The sequence below is a fragment of the Notothenia rossii genome (genome assembly GCF_949606895.1).
Source record: "Notothenia rossii genome assembly, chromosome: 2".
Lineage (NCBI taxonomy): Eukaryota > Metazoa > Chordata > Actinopteri > Perciformes > Nototheniidae > Notothenia > Notothenia rossii.
In genome coordinates this window covers 93,846,826-93,863,364 of record NC_136904.1, presented here as the reverse complement: position 1 = coordinate 93,863,364, position 16,539 = coordinate 93,846,826, and the positions used below count along the sequence as shown (strand labels likewise).

Here is a 16,539-nt window from a genome sequence, read left to right as displayed (position 1 = left end):
CTTCTACATCAACATGTGTCCCCTCTTCTTCATGTCTCTTCTACATCAACATGTGTCCCCTCTTCTCCATGTCTCTTCTACATCAACATGTGTCCCCTCTTCTCCATGTCTCTTCTACATCAACATGTGTCCCCTCTTCTTCATGTCTCTTCTACATCAACATGTGTCCCCTCTTCTTCATGTCTCTTCTACATCAACATGTGTCCCCTCTTCTTCATGTCTCTTCTACATCAACATGTGTCCCCTCTTCTCCATGTCTCTTCTACATCAACATTTGTCCCCTCTTCTTCATGTCTCTTCTACATCAACATGTGTCCCCTCTTCTCCATGTCTCTTCTACATCAACATGTGTCCCCTCTTCTCCATGTCTCTTCTACATCAACATGTGTCCCCTCTTCTCCATGTCTCTTCTACATCAACATGTGTCCCCTCTTCTTCATGTCTCTTCTACATCAACATGTGTCCCCTCTTCTTCATGTCTCTTCTACATCAACATGTGTCCCCTCTTCTTCATGTCTCTTCTACATCAACATGTGTCCCCTCTTCTCCATGTCTCTTCTACATCAACATGTGTCCCCTCTTCTTCATGTCTCTTCTACATCAACATGTGTCCCCTCTTCTCCATGTCTCTTCTACATCAACATGTGTCCCCTCTTCTCCATGTCTCTTCTACATCAACATGTGTCCCCTCTTCTTCATGTTTCTTCTACATCAACATGTGTCCCCTCTTCTTCATGTCTCTTCTACATCAACATGTGTCCCCTCTTCTTCATGTCTCTTCTACATCAACATGTGTCCCCTCTTCTTCATGTCTCTTCTACATCAACATGTGTCCCCTCTTCTCCATGTCTCTTCTACATCAACATGTGTCCCCTCTTCTTCATGTCTCTTCTACATCAACATGTGTCCCCTCTTCTCCATGTCTCTTCTACATCAACATGTGTCCCCTCTTCTCCATGTCTCTTCTACATCAACATGTGTCCCCTCTTCTCCATGTCTCTTCTACATCAACATGTGTCCCCTCTTCTCCATGTCTCTTCTACATCAACATGTGTCCCCTCTTCTCCATGTCTCTTCTACATCAACATGTGTCCCCTCTTCTTCATGTCTCTTCTACATCAACATGTGTCCCCTCTTCTCCATGTCTCTTCTACATCAACATGTGTCCCCTCTTCTCCATGTCTCCTCTACATCAACATGTGTCCCCTCTTCTCCATGCCTCTTCTACATCAACATGTGTCCCCTCTTCTCCATGTCTCTTCTACATCAACATGTGTCCCCTCTTCTCCATGTCTCTTCTACATCAACATGTGTCCCCTCTTCTCCATGTCTCTTCTACATCAACATGTGTCCCCTCTTCTCCATGTCTCTTCTACATCAACATGTGTCCCCTCTTCTTCATGTCTCTTCTACATCAACATGTGTCCCCTCTTCTTCATGTCTCTTCTACATCAACATGTGTCCCCTCTTCTCCATGTCTCTTCTACATCAACATGTGTCCCCTCTTCTCCATGTCTCTTCTACATCAACATGTGTCCCCTCTTCTCCATGTCTCTTCTACATCAACATGTGTCCCCTCTTCTCCATGTCTCTTCTACATCAACATGTGTCCCCTCTTCTCCATGTCTCTTCTACATCAACATGTGTCCCCTCTTCTTCATGTCTCTTCTACATCAACATGTGTCCCCTCTTCTTCATGTCTCTTCTACATCAACATGTGTCCCCTCTTCTCCATGTCTCTTCTACATCAACATGTGTCCCCTCTGTGGAAAGAGACTCTGAAAGTTTCAGGAACAAAGATTCTCTCTCTTTTTGATCCATTTCTATAAAAACCTGTCTGAAAATGAGCTGATCAGATTTTGGCCACTTTATGATGTCATAACGATGTTTTGTCTTGTGTAACCATTAGCCAATCAGCAACCAAGGTAACCCCCCCCTCCCCCCTTATCACCTGAATCTCCTCCTAGAGCTCCATTGAGTTCTTTACAATCTGTATAACCCTAATCCATGTGATGCAAATTCACGCGTCATGCAACAGTTTTTATCCTGGTTGATGCAAAGAAAAACATTTTCCATAACGACTGAAAGAGAAGCCTATCTGAAAGGTAGACACCAGTAACTCGGATTCTTGAGAAAAACCCACAAAAAAATGTTATGTATTAACGGAAATGCATAAAGGATGATCTTGACCCAAACAGGATCCTGTCTGACGAAAGGTTTATTGTTATATTGCAGAAATATCATCGCAATATCAGTTGTGCTTTCTTTCGACATGGTTCAATCTGAAACTATACAAATGTACCCTGAGGAGCCAATGGTTAGGGTCCCTTGTTCTGTAAGAAAACTTGAACTATAATAAATTAGGGTTAGGCTAATCTCAACCCAAGTCATACAACAATAGGCGCGTTCACACCAAGTACTTTTCCCACAAAAGTTCCTGAGAACTACGATTTAGTTGCGTTCACACCAAAAAGTCCCAGGAACTAAATTAGTTCTGTCGAACCTTTTTGACCCCCTTTTCAGTCCAGACTTTCGTGGGAGAAAAAGGTTCCTGTGTCTGATTGGCTGGGCGGAATGCAACCCACGCCCCGTCAAACTCCCAAAACGTTTTGTGAAGCCGCCATTTTATTATCCTTGCATTGCTTTATTAGCATTAGCATTAGCCCAGCGCAGAAACGCAGAGAGACTAACTGATGACAACACAAAATAAAACATGGGAGCGGTGGAGATGAGGAGGTGTCGAGTTTCTGGCCGTTTACTCTGAAGGCTTCAGTAGAAGCTGCTGGGAGTCCCAGCAGCTTCTACTGAAGCCAGTCCCCAACTCCGGGGACTTCCGGCCGGGGACTTCGGGTGGCAGTATACGCCGTGAAGTTGTTTGCGGCCTGCCAGTAAACCCAAAGCAGAAGAAGAAGAAGTGGCGTCAGCGGCTTCATTTGACTAATCCTCCCTCAGGAACTAATTTCCGGTGTGAACGCGATCTGTACTTAGTCCATGAGAACTAAAGAGTTCTCAGGAACCTTTGTGGGAAAAGTACTTGGTGTGAACGCCCCTAATGTTTTTCCTGGTTTATGCAAAGGAAATACTTTCAATTCAAATCAACATCTTCTTCTCAGAGAAAAGATTGACCTGTTGTTATGAAAATATCTCTGATGGAAATGCATCTCAAGTCTCCTTTAATTATAGATAAGGTTCATTTGTATATCTTGGGTTGGTTTTCTTGCAGTTTGAACACACAGGCTGGCGAATCATCATACAGATGTTACCGGCTATAATTATCATGTCTTATGTCCCTTTAGTTTCCCGCTCCTCTGTATACATGACGTTTGGGGAGACAGTCAGACCTTTGATCAAAAGCTGCTGCAAACCTCTGCCTTTCCAGCTGGAGATTAGGTTCTGTTAAATGCTTCAACTCTTTATTCAAAAACAGGATCCCCGCTACAGAAAGGATGGAGACGACCACAAAGTAGTACTTGTCTGAGGAAAAGTGCTTCATTTTCAACGTGGTGCAGCCTTGTTTCCATCTGAGCTATAAAAGCTCGACCCTGAGGGAGCAGCATGGTTCAGCTCTTTTTTATCTGCAGGGAAACATAAACTATAATAATACTTCACATGTTTCCTTTTCCGTTGTCGGACATTTTTGGGGAAACTCTGTGTTTCTTTAGGCCTCTTCTGCAGTCAGCGGTTGACTGACATTGGAGAGAGGACTCCCTTCTTACATCAGCGAGGGAACGGTGAGTTCAGGGACATGCGGTTAACTGCAGAGAGTACAAACATCCTTTACTCAAGTAGAAGTACAGATACTGTTTAAAAATACTCTGGTGAAAGTAGAAGTACTGACTAAACTTCTTTACTCAAGTGAAAGTAAAGAACTTTGAAATGTACTTCAGTAAAAAGTACCCATAACTAGCAGCTGTTTTAAAGAGTACCTGACCTCCCTTTATATTAATAGAACAATAATGTCATTGTTAGCTAATGAATGTTTCCATGGTGACCAACGGCAACATGACAACGTTTCCATTGGTCCCTCTTCTTTAGAGAAGACCAGGAAATGATGGATACACGGATCGTGTTCAAATCAATAGGCACGCAATGACTCTAAATAATAATGATCACGCCACCAAACACACATTCAGACTAAAGGAACCAGCCTGTTTGGGAAATGAGAGAAGTAGAAAGTACAGGTATTTGAGTTCAACATGTAAGAAGTAGAAAGTACAGGTATTTGAGTTCAACATGAGAGAAGTAGAAAGTACAGGTATTTGTGTTCAACATGTAAGAAGTAGAAAGTACAGGTATTTGTGTTCAACATGTAAGAAGTAGAAAGTACAGGTATTTGAGTTCAACATGTAAGAAGTAGAAAGTACAGGTATTTGTGTTCAACATGTAAGAAGTAGAAAGTACAGGTATTTGAGTTCAACATGTAAGAAGTAGAAAGTACAGGTATTTGTGTTCAACATGTAAGAAGTAGAAAGTACAGGTATTTGTGTTCAACATGTAAGAAGTAGAAAGTACAGGTATTTGAGTTCAACATGTAAGAAGTAGAAAGTACAGGTATTTGGGTTCAACATGTAAGAAGTAGAAAGTACAGGTATTTGTGTTCAACATGTGAGAAGTAGAAAGTACGGGTATTTGAGTTCAACATGTGAGAAGTAGAAAGTACAGGTATTTGTGTTCAACATGTAAGAAGTAGAAAGTACAGGTATTTGAGTTCAACATGTAAGAAGTAGAAAGTACAGGTATTTGGGTTCAACATGTGAGAAGTAGAAAGTACAGGTATTTGTGTTCAAAATGTAAGAAGTAGAAAGTACGGGTATTTGAGTTCAACATGTAAGAAGTAGAAAGTACAGGTATTTGAGTTCAAAATGTAAGAAGTAGAAAGTATAGGTATTTGTGTTCAAAATGTAAGAAGTAGAAAGTACAGGTATTTGAGTTCAACATGTAAGAAGTAGAAAGTACAGGTATTTGAGTTCAACATGTAAGAAGTAGAAAGTTCAGGTATTTGAGTTCAACATGTAAGAAGTAGAAAGTACAGGTATTTGTGTTCAACATGTGAGAAGTAGAAAGTACAGGTATTTGTGTTCAACATGTAAAAAGTAGAAAGTACAGGTATTTGAGTTCAACATGTAAGAAGTAGAAAGTACAGGTATTTGGGTTCAACATGTAAGAAGTCGTCAGAAAAATAAGTAGTGGAGTAAAGTACTGATACCAGAAACATGTACTTAAGTACAGTAACGAAGTATTTGTACTCCACTACTTCCCTCCTCTGGTAACAGTGGATTTGAAACGCTTCACACATGACGACCAGAGCAGGTTTTTATCCTGCGTGTTTGTCCTGCAGAGCTTTGGCTCCACAATGGACTCTCAGAAAGTCTCAGAAAGTGAACTTCTGACCTGGATCTGCCTCCTGGTTTCTGCTCTTTCATTTGGAACATTTTTCTGGTTTTAAGCTCGTTGCCTTTCCACGTTCAGCTCCATTCCTCCGACCTCAGCTGAGCTGCAGCTCCAGCCAACACCTCAATGTATTTATAGAAGACAGATGTGTGTGCATAGAATATTATAGAAGTGAATAAGCTCGTCCACATGCCCTTAGGTGTGATTCCTCTTGTATGGATTCCTTTTAAATAGCTCCAAAAACATACACCACAGAACTAGGGCCACTGGCTTTTACATTGAAAGTTAAAGACAGCTAACTCACTTCATAGATTATGTTTTTTAATTTGTATTGTACAATGCCATGCCTTTTGTTAATGTGTAGCTGCAATGAAACAATCTAGAAGAAATACACACTGATATTTGAACAGTTATTCACATGCATAACGAATTAAACCAAAATCAGTCTTATCATAAAGTGTATGTGTTGGCTAATTAGTGTCTGAAATGGGAAACTTTAAAAGAAAAACACAGAAGATTAAGAATAAAATACAAAGAAACCTTTAATCTGAGGCCAGAAACTAAACTAGCAACACATGTTTAGATATATAAAACATATAAAGATGTGAAAGGTTTGGTTTAAAACATCTCAGAAAAGGATGCAACTATTGAAATCTGACCGGTAGTTTGATAAGGAAGAAGGTTGCAGTCGAATAGTCCATTTAGCTTAGGAACCTTCCTAAGGGAGTGAAATGACCCGGAAGTCCCTCAGTGGCAGCCATGATAAGTGCAGTTCGAATTCTCTACATCAGGGGTTCCCAAAGTGGGGGTCGCGACCCCCCGGGGGGTCACGAGACCCCAAGTGGGTGTTTCGAGATGATTACAAAATAAAAATGGAAAATTAAAAAAAAAAAAAAATTATAAAAAAAAAAGGATTATTATTTTTTTAATTATTATTAATAATAACGTTTGCATAGACATTTTCAGGGGCGGACTAGCTAGCCATCAGTATAATTTCCCCGCAACGAGGCTCTGTTTCTCAAACTTAAAATTAATTCACTAGCAGCCCCCCCCCCCCTTTTATAACTTCCTTTATAAACTCCTTTAGCTTATGAACCACTGGACCTCCCTTACCGAAAGGAGAGGAGAAAATGCTGTCCCATAATGCATTGCAGCCGCAGCATTTGCCGTCACACAACAGTCGGCCGTTCACGGACACAAACGATTATGACGGAGAAATTATATCATGAAAGTTACGGTGCTTATTAAGCTTTTTAAAACGTATGTGGTAAGTTGCCAAAGTGCTTTGTTTTGAACGTTCATCAGTATTATAATCAAAAAGAGAAATATGAACGTTAGTTTTTACTGAAATGATCAAATAAAGTCAACATTTCACTGAGCTGTGTGGGGTTTGTTCAACTTTTAAAAGATGTTTGAATGGTGATATACACAGTGATAGGTGTTAAGGACTAACGTTTATAATAAATACATTTGTATTGATTTTAAGATCTTTTCATACAATCATACGTATTGGGATCATTTGTATTAATGTGGACCGGAGGGAGAGGGTGACGAGCATAAGTTTCACTTTCCTTTTTTATTTCGTGGGAGGCGTGTGGCGTAGTGGGTTCTATGTGTTGGGATCAAGGGGTCACAGGTTCAAATCCCACTGCAGTCAGCATGTCGTTGTGTCCCTGAGACACTTCACCCCAAATTGCTCCTGTGGAGATTGCCCACAGTATTGAGTATGTGAGTCGCTTTGGATAAAAGCGTCTAACAAGTGACATGTGATGTAACAATAGGGATAGACGATAGGGATAGAGCACATGTGTCAAACTCAAGGCCCGGGGGCCAGATCAGGCCCGTGGTGGATTTCATTTCGGCCCACAGGATCATTTCGAATCACTATCCGATCTGGCCCTCCGGTATATTGCTCTCACCCCTTCACTCCATCCTGAGGGTCTCCTCAGCTCAGAGCCTGACCCCAAACATTGATGACCTTGCACCCAAGATGAGATGCCAAGTATCTGAGCTAGCATCACAGAGCAGCACACTGAGTTTAATGGATGCTTCCTTCTGCACTTTCTCTCTCACGACAACAGGGCATGTTTGGTTTCTCTTTGAGGGAAATAGTTTTGTTGAAGCTGTTGTTGGCCTGTGGGAAAATGTACTCATAAGAAATGACTCTGGAGAAGCTGCAGATAGAGCCATAAGAAATGAATCAACTGATTATTTAATGTTTAATGTTGTTTTTATAGGCAATCATTTAAGCTTTGTTAGTTCCAGGTTTAATATGTGCAATAAGTTCATTTCAATAAGTTCTGCAATAAACATTGAACCAGTCCGGCCCTCCACTAGTACATATTTAAATTTTGGCCCACTGTGTATTTGAGTTTGACCCCCCTGGGATAGACGGTAGGGATAGACGATAGGGATAGACGATAGGGATAGACGATAGGGATAGGAGCTGATTTTTGGACTATCCGACCGCAGCCTAAGAGCCTCAAGGTCGGATTAACATTAATTGCACTGAAAATCCAATATTACAGTCTTTATTTTTCCAACCTCTGGTCTGTTTTTGAGAGTTTCATCTGTTATTGGTCTGAAAAGAGTTCCTTTCCAACGGGGATGCTGTCCAGATCAATACCACAGGTCTGCAGAGAGCCTTAAAAACACTTAGTATGATTATTATTAGTAACGTTTTCATTAATAAAAGTAAAAAAAGGAGGAGATGAAGGTATTAAAGGTGAAATATTGTCACATCATGTTATATCACCTCCACCATTAACCATTAACCCTTCATGCAGCCTTGATTAAATCACCAAGTCATATAGTAATTGTTTTATTTTTCGGTTTCTATGATTTTAAGGAGTTATGCATCTTCACTCTGCAGAGGAAAGCATGCATCAAAGGCATTTCATTAAAACATAATAACTTTGAATGACTTCCAATCACGGGGTTATCATTTGATGCCGTGTCAAAAAGCTCACGTGTGTCCCTGAAACCGTCACAAATGCTGTTTTCAAAGTGTGGGTAGGTGAGCCTCCCCTCAGAGAACATAAGAACAGCCGCGCCCCCCCTCCCAATTATTATTGCTATTATTATTATTATTATTGTTGTTGTTGCTATAATGTAGGGGTATTCAATTGCATTTCAAAGAGGTCCAGTAAGAGAACGCTGTCTACCTTTCTCTTTTTTGAGCACGCCATTTGAAATGACTCCGACTGTTTCTCTCTTCTTGTCTCGTCTCTGTGTTTGAACCTATCGTGCTGACTCACTGACTGCACCCATTTGATTGGCTGAGTAGCGTCACCTCCTTAAAACATTAAACTCTTACTTTTTAAAACCTTTTTATCTTTTAAACTTTTTTAACATTTTCAACATGGTGGATGAATCCTTATACGCTCCCGGCAACACACTGAACGTCAACTTTGCCTCCTTATTACACTCAGCCCTACTTTAGTGGGAACGATGAGTCTGCGTCTTTGATGCACACAGGAATAATAATAATAATAATAATAATAATAATAATAGATTTAATTTGTTAGCGCTTTTACAGGTGCTCAGACGCTTTACAGATAATAGTGAAGAGAAAAGAAAAGAGAAGAAAGGAACAACAAATAAATATATAGTTAAAGTTAAAGTCAAATAATACAAAAACAAATAATAATAATAAATAATAATAATAAATAAATAAATAAACGCAGATCCTCCTCTGGCTTCAGCTTTGACCGGCACTTGCTTTTGATCAAAGTCAATGCGGAAAACCTGCACTCACACAGGTAGGTGGAGGTGAAGGGAATGAGCACTCACACAGGTAGGTGGAGGTGAAGGGAATGAGCACTCACACAGGTAGGTGGAGGTGAAGGGAATGAGCACTCACACAGGTAGGTGGAGGTGAAGGGAATGAGCACTCACACAGGTAGGTGGAGGGGAAGGGAGTGAGCACTCACACAGGTAGGTGGAGGTGAAGGGAATGAGCACTCACACAGGTAGGTGGAGGTGAAGGGAATGAGCACTCACACAGGTAGGTGGAGGTGAAGGGAAAGAGCACTCACACAGGTAGGTGGAGGTGAAGGGAATGAGCACTCACACAGGTAGGTGGAGGTGAAGGGAGTGAGCACTCTCACAGGTAGGTGGAGGTGAAGGGAATGAGCACTCACACAGGTAGGTGGAGGTGAAGGGAATGAGCACTCACACAGGTAGGTGGAGGTGAAGGGAATGAGCACTCACACAGGTAGGTGGAGGCGAAGGGAATGAGCACTCACACAGGTAGGTGGAGGTGAAGGGAATGAGCACTCACACAGGTAGGTGGAGGTGAAGGGAATGAGCACTCACACAGGTAGGTGGAGGTGAAGGGAATGAGCACTCACACAGGTAGGTGGAGGTGAAGGGAATGAGCACTCACACAGGTAGGTGGAGGTGAAGGGAATGAGCACTCACACAGGTAGGTGGAGGCGAAGGGAATGAGCACTCACACAGGTAGATGGAGGTGAAGGGAATGAGCACTCACACAGGTAGGTGGAGGTGAAGGGAATGAGCACTCACACAGGTAGGTGGAGGTGAAGGGAATGAGCACTCACACAGGTAGGTGGAGGCGAAGGGAATGAGCACTCACACAGGTAGGTGGAGGTGAAGGGAATGAGCACTCACACAGGTAGGTAGAGGGGAAGGGAGTGAGCACTTCACACTTTGAAAACCGCTGCTGTAGTTGAACAAAACAATGTGCATATGGCATTTAAAAGTCCAAAGGATGCACATTAAAGCTGCAGCGATTACTCTGAACTGAATATTGACAGGATTCATCTCCATTTGATCTCGAAAGATGTGCCTAATCTGTGTCAGTTCCAGTTCCTCAAATGTCAATTTTACATTTAAAAGTGAAACGACACCTTTTGGTTTTATCAGAACGAAAAGGACATGACGTTTAATGACATCATCTTTGGTTTTAGGAAACTGTGATATGCATGTTTACTCTTTGTTCTCATGTTCTATACACTTAGTAAATGCACAAGAAAAAGGAAAAGATCATTGTTGATGCAACTAGGGATGAGAAATAAACAGGTGTTATCTTGCAGTGCCAAAAAGAACACCCATTAATGGTGAATTCCCATTATCAGGCTTTGAAGCTGTTTTAGTGACTGTTATAAGACTGATTTAATCAAATAAAACAGACAGAAGACGACCTCAAACCACATTTATAGTTTGGGCTAATAACGACTTTAAGGTGTTATTTAGAGTCTCTTGGTGTTTTTCTACACCTGGGTAAAGTCAGTATTGTGTCAGCGCTCTGAAGATCTAGTTGCATTTTGGTTCAATCATTTTTTCAGTGTTTGCATAATTCTCTCTGTTAGCGTAGCGCACGATGCTAAACACATGCTGCTGCTGCTGTTTCAGGACTTGGCAACAGTCCTCAGGAAATACCAGGGTCTCTGTTCCCGGTGTCATGTTTATGGGCTTTGGGGTATGAGTCTGTTCATGTGTGAGAAGATGCTCAGAGTCTGGACGATGTTCCTCCTCCATGAAGAAAATAATGAGACGTTCCTCCAGAAACCACCAGTTCTCTTTCTCTGTAACTCTGAGCCACAGTCTCTTTAGAAAACTTCAAGGGGACATATCATGCTATATTTGAAACATATATTTTAGGGCCATACCTATATAAAGTGTATAAATATAGTTTTTTTATGAAAATACCAAACAGATCCTGCATTTTAGCCATGCCTCATTTTGCTCTACTTGCTCTTTCCAGCGCTGTTTTTGCAGGGGTCTGATTCTGTGAGCTGCAGCTGACCACGCCCCCCTGCAGGAGAGGGGAGCGTGCTCTGAAATCAGCTGTTGGGCTCTCAGAAGCGGGGGAGAAAAAGAGATCTCCCTCCTCCGTGTTTTATTCTTATAGAAGTAAGAAGAGAAGTAACGGGCAGAAACCCTCCTTTTTACGCAGCGGTCCAGACATAGACATCAAACGGCGACACATATTCAGTGTGCAGTTCCTTTGGCATTAGGGCAGGGATATCTAGATACTTCCCAAGGTTTGACAAAATGAATTGTGCTACTTTTAAAGCAAGCAGAGATGTTTTCAAATCTGTAATCAAAAAGCTCCTCAAAAACGCTATCGAAGCAGTTCCTGCCGTTGCTACGTTAGTTCAAACGGTAACAACGGACTATTTTTCTTAGCGGATGCATGTCAATTTAAATCAATACATACAACTATTTTTTTAATCAATAAAATAATTTTCTAAATCCACAAAAGCATTTCAATTAATATTGGGAGTCATGTCATTACTTTGTTGAGAATGTGGCCATGTAATAAGCGGGATAATGTGCAGCGACTTGGTCATTATGGGGAAAATAACACCTTCATGCCGATCTAGATCCCTCCGCTTCGCATTGGGCTCCTGATCAGCCTGTCGGTGTTCTTTTCCCCATAATGACCGCGTCGCTGCAAATTATCCCTTACATATGATTATATAGAGTCATTAATCATTTGTTTTAAAGCAGGAGGCGCAAACGCTTTCCTCAGGGAGGGAGAAAAAGAGCCACAGCGGAGAGAATAAACAGAAGGGTAACCATGACAACCATGCAAGGGAAGTCTTCTTCGCTGCTTTTGTGGAAGACTACAGCGCCACTTACAGGCCTGGCATATGTACTACAGCGTCTCCAGCGCTTTCGACCGGCAATGGCCGGCCGTGGCCAAACCTCTCATTCCCCTGATAGGTGGAGAGTTGACCATATGCGGAGCTCCTCGTTCCTGATGTCAGAGAACTTTCAAATCTGGATCAGTCTGTATCAGATCCGTTGCAGCCCCTTTTCTAGAGATTTGGGTATGGAGGAAAATAGAGAGGGTTGTGTTTTCTGACACTTGGTGAGTTCCCTGGAACACCGGGGACACATAGTCGTGTAGAAAAAACGTACAAAAGTGCATTTTGCATGATAGGTCCCCTTTAATTAAGATGAAGCTTTCCACACATTTGTTTCCAAGGAAAGAGATGGTGTAAGGTTTCCTGAGAGTTATAATCTAAGTGTTTTTTATTCCTCCTGCAGATGTAAATCAGGAGAAGAGGACCCAGCATTGATGTAGCATGATGCTAACGTGCTATGCTACGCTACTGCTGCACATTGTGTAGAAACGTCATCATGATTTGGTTTTAAGTTTGATGTAAGTATGATTTCTCTTCGGGGCCATGGCTATGAATCTGTGCAGGTGTGTATAAAAAATATCGAGAATGCTGCTTTTTTGTGAAGCAAGATGAAGAAAGCAGTCCCTTGTAAACACGTTGACACTGTTCGGGTGAGTATAAGATGATGGTATTCATGTATCTGTTCAAACATTTTTAGAAAACTGAACTTCTATAGACATTTTCTGTCTCAAAATCTATTAAAATATCTATATATAAGTTTGAATTAATTTACAATTATATTTTAAGTGTTTGCGTGGTAGTGGCAGAGGGCAATTCAAACGTATGCATCTGTCCAGTAATTAAAAAAGGAAGCCTTTAATTATTAGTTTTTTAAACATCAAATACATATTTTTTACATGTTTATTGATTTTATTTGAGGTACTACTAATGCATATGCTTCTAATTAGTTGAATAAACAAATTAGGGCTGCAACTAATGATTTATTATATGATTACATGGGTTTAATCCACTCATTTTAAGATCAGAAAATGTCTAGTCAACAAACAACAAACAAAGCCCAAATATTGTTTGTTGTTCTTTCTATTGTAAATCTGAATCTGCACTTATCAAACACATACAGTTTAGTCGAATAAAAAGTACAATATATGCCTCTGAAACGTTGTGTAGTAGAACAGAGATGTAAGTACTCAGACCGTGTACTTAAACGTTGTATACCACAGATAAATAATACTCTTTCTCCACTAACAGGTACAACTCACAGCACAGAAGTTTTAGCATCAAGTACCACAACTAAAAATACTCATCATGAATAGCTGGATGTCAGTTCACTTTTTAGTTACGTGCACATCTCCAAACATTCTCTTGCACTATTTGATCTGTTTTATTTGTTCTATGTCCTATATATATTCATGTTGCTCTGTTGGAGGAGCCCGGGACTTCAGTTTTTCATTTTCACATCTACAATTCAAATGTTTTAATATGCACATCAGCTACAGAGTAGAAATGGCAATGACATTCTTCTGACCTGAGCTCCTCCAATAAAATACAAATAGAGCAAGAAACCTATATACATGCAAGTAGAATATGATATGCAGGGCCGTATCCAGGATTTCCTAAATACCGAGTTCCAAATATGTTAGGGGGGTTCGGGGGACACCCCCCGAGATTTTTGGGATTTTCATGATCTACTTATAGTCCTGTGGGGGGTCACACATTGGATAATATATTGATTTCAAACCATGTCAGTGGGCTGCAGCATCAATTATTTTTGAAAGTGTAATGCATAAGAATCAGCTGATTGTTGCTATGAATGATCTGGACATGCAGAAGAGGCTAAAATGATCGAAACACATTGTCAACATTCATTTCCATGTCTCTCTCCTTTCCATAACCTGCACCCTCTCTTCCATCTTCTTGAGTCTCTCTGTCTTCTTCCTGTTCATTACTCTCTCTGTCCTCTACTCTTTCTCTTTGTTCAATCTCTCCCTCATTGTTCACTTTTTGCTCCTCCTCACTTGTCGCTCCTGCCAGTGAATCAAAAGCAATGCAGCCATTTAGTTCATTTCACTTGTTTGCATTCTTTTTGTCATTTAAATCTGTTTTGTTTGATTCTCAAAAGAGAACAAAGATGTAAGCAAATTGTGTTTTATACAATTGTATGTTATTATGACATCATACCTTCAATAGATGTATTTTGTTTTACAATTATGCCTATTGTAAATTAAGACTATTGTTATAGATATATAAATAGATAGATGGGGTTATTAAGCCTAAATTATTGTTGTGTGACTGTACCTGCAGTTCCTCCCTGACTTCCATCACTTTCTCTCTCTCTCTCTCTTTCTCTGCCTGTCCTGTCTCTTCCTTACCAAAGCTGAACTTCGACTGACGTAGTCTTTTCATTATATCTGAGTCAGTGTAAAAATAAAACAATACAATGTTATATCTCCATTGTTTTACTCAAATTGAAATGAAAGAAAAACATTACCACGTTTTTTAAAAGGTAATCCTTCTGACATTGGATGAAGGTAATTCACTATAGCTCTCTAGCTAGTTTATTCACGCAATTTAAACCAAAGTATAGCTGCAAATTGCAATATAAGTTAGTGTGCATGTTGTCGGACGTCCACTGACTAACGTAGAGCGTTCACACAGGATCTGCTGGTCATATGATGTCCTGATGAACAGAAACACAAGCAGCCCGCTGGACTCAGATCTCAAGATACTTCATCACTCCTCTGCTGCTCCGGTTCAAGTCCGGGCTGCTCGGCTGCGGTGGTTTGTTGATACATGTCGTCTTCTTCTGTTTGCTTTAATCGAGGCTACGCAGTTATGCAGCGCCCCCATCGGCAGTAAATGGAAGTACTACAAAGAACCCCATTCAGTGCAATTATTTCACAAGTTTTGTATACACAGCTCGAAAAATATTACCGAGGTCCGGACCTCGGTGACCTCAATGGTAGATACGGCCATGAATTGATATGTACAAGAACAGAATCTGACATTTAATAATATACATTAAGACACAATTAAATACGTTTTATTGCAGCGATAACTATTTATATAAATAAGTAGATCGGCACTTTACAGAGCTCAGGTGTTTGATAGTCTTATTGCCTGTGAGATAAAACTGCAGCTGCTGTGCTGACAATAAAGCTTTGAAACTTGAAACTTGAGTTAGAGTTAATTGATTGTTTCGGGGGGCTTATCACTCACCCAGCAGCCCCTCAAACTGCTCTATGGCCAGCACCGCGTTGTCCTGCGTGCTGTGGTGGAGGTGGTTCGGCATCTTGGTCATGTTCCAGGGCATGGACCAGCACAGCGGGATCCGCACCGGCTCACAGGAGGCGGCCCGGACCTCCACAGCCGGGAACAGAGCGAGGCAGGCGGCCAGCAGAGAGACGCAGAGCCCCGGGGAGAGCATGGCGGGGCGGAGGCGCGGAGGGATATATAGATCCAGATAAAACTCCTGCGGAGGGACTGAAGCTGGAGTGGAGGAGCGGTTCTCTTATGAAGGCTTTCACCTCCTCTTCCTCCTTCCTCCCTCCTTCTTCCTCCTCCTCCTTCCTCCTCCTCCTCTTCCTCCCTCTTCCTCCTTAATCCCTTCTTCCTTCATGAAATCAGTGATCAGTACTGTGGTTGGGGTACCAGGAAAAATACTTAAAGTAGAAAGTAACTAAGTACATTAACTTAAGTAAAGCTAGGGTACTTAGGTGCAATGTTGAGGTACGAGGAGATTCAGACAACATGACATAAATACATTTGGACGGTTTTTTGTCATCTGTGATTATAAAGTGAATATTTTTGGGAAAGTAAACATTCAAAGTAAGTAACTAAAGTAACTAAGTGTGCACTCAAGTACTGTACTTAAGTACAACTTTTAACCACTTGATTATCCCCATTTCCTGCTGCTTTATACCAAAATACAGAGATCAATATTGTACTTTTTACTCCACTACATGCATTTAATACCTTGCAAAGTTACCTTGTTACAATGCAGATTCAAACACACATACATTAGACTTTAGTGCATCGATAATTATAATAAAACTAATATGTATCATTCTTAAAAGATTGCCTTCTGCATTATAAGTACTTTTACTCAAGTACATTTTGATGAAAGTACTTTAAGACGTTCTAAGTAACATTTTGAATGCAGGACAAGAAACACCCTGTCTCTGCTAAATGTACTTAAAGTTTCCAAAACATCCACTTCTCTCAAAGGTGATCATGTGACTACTTCGGATTGTTTTACTGAAGTGGAATCTGAATCTTGTATATGGGAAAACCCCCAAATATGAATGTTACTTTAGTCCCATGCTCTTAAAGACTTTAGCATGACTGACTGCATGATATAGTTGAAAAAGACACTTAATAAACGCGATGTTAACCTTTCCCCTCAATCTCCTGATAAAAGTGTGTTTTTTCTAAAGTGATCTCAACATCTCCTAGATATTTGCCCAAAATGTGTCCATACCATAATAAGTACACAATTATTACCATAGCAATGTAATCAAAGTAAAACATAAAA

The 16,539-nt window shown here is 40.8% G+C and overlaps 1 protein-coding gene across 1 annotated transcript in view; it reads right to left on the bottom strand.

Annotated features, from left to right (window-relative positions):
• The window catches only part of frzb (frizzled related protein), a 32,371-nt gene extending 16,864 nt beyond the window's left edge, over positions 1 to 15,507 (bottom strand). The window contains exon 1 of the mRNA XM_079662527.1: positions 15,225 to 15,507. Within this exon, the coding sequence (XP_079518653.1) occupies positions 15,225 to 15,432 (208 nt within the window). The 5' untranslated portion in view covers positions 15,433 to 15,507. The remainder of the gene's footprint in view (positions 1 to 15,224) is intronic.
• Positions 15,508 to 16,539: the final 1,032 nt, after the last annotated feature.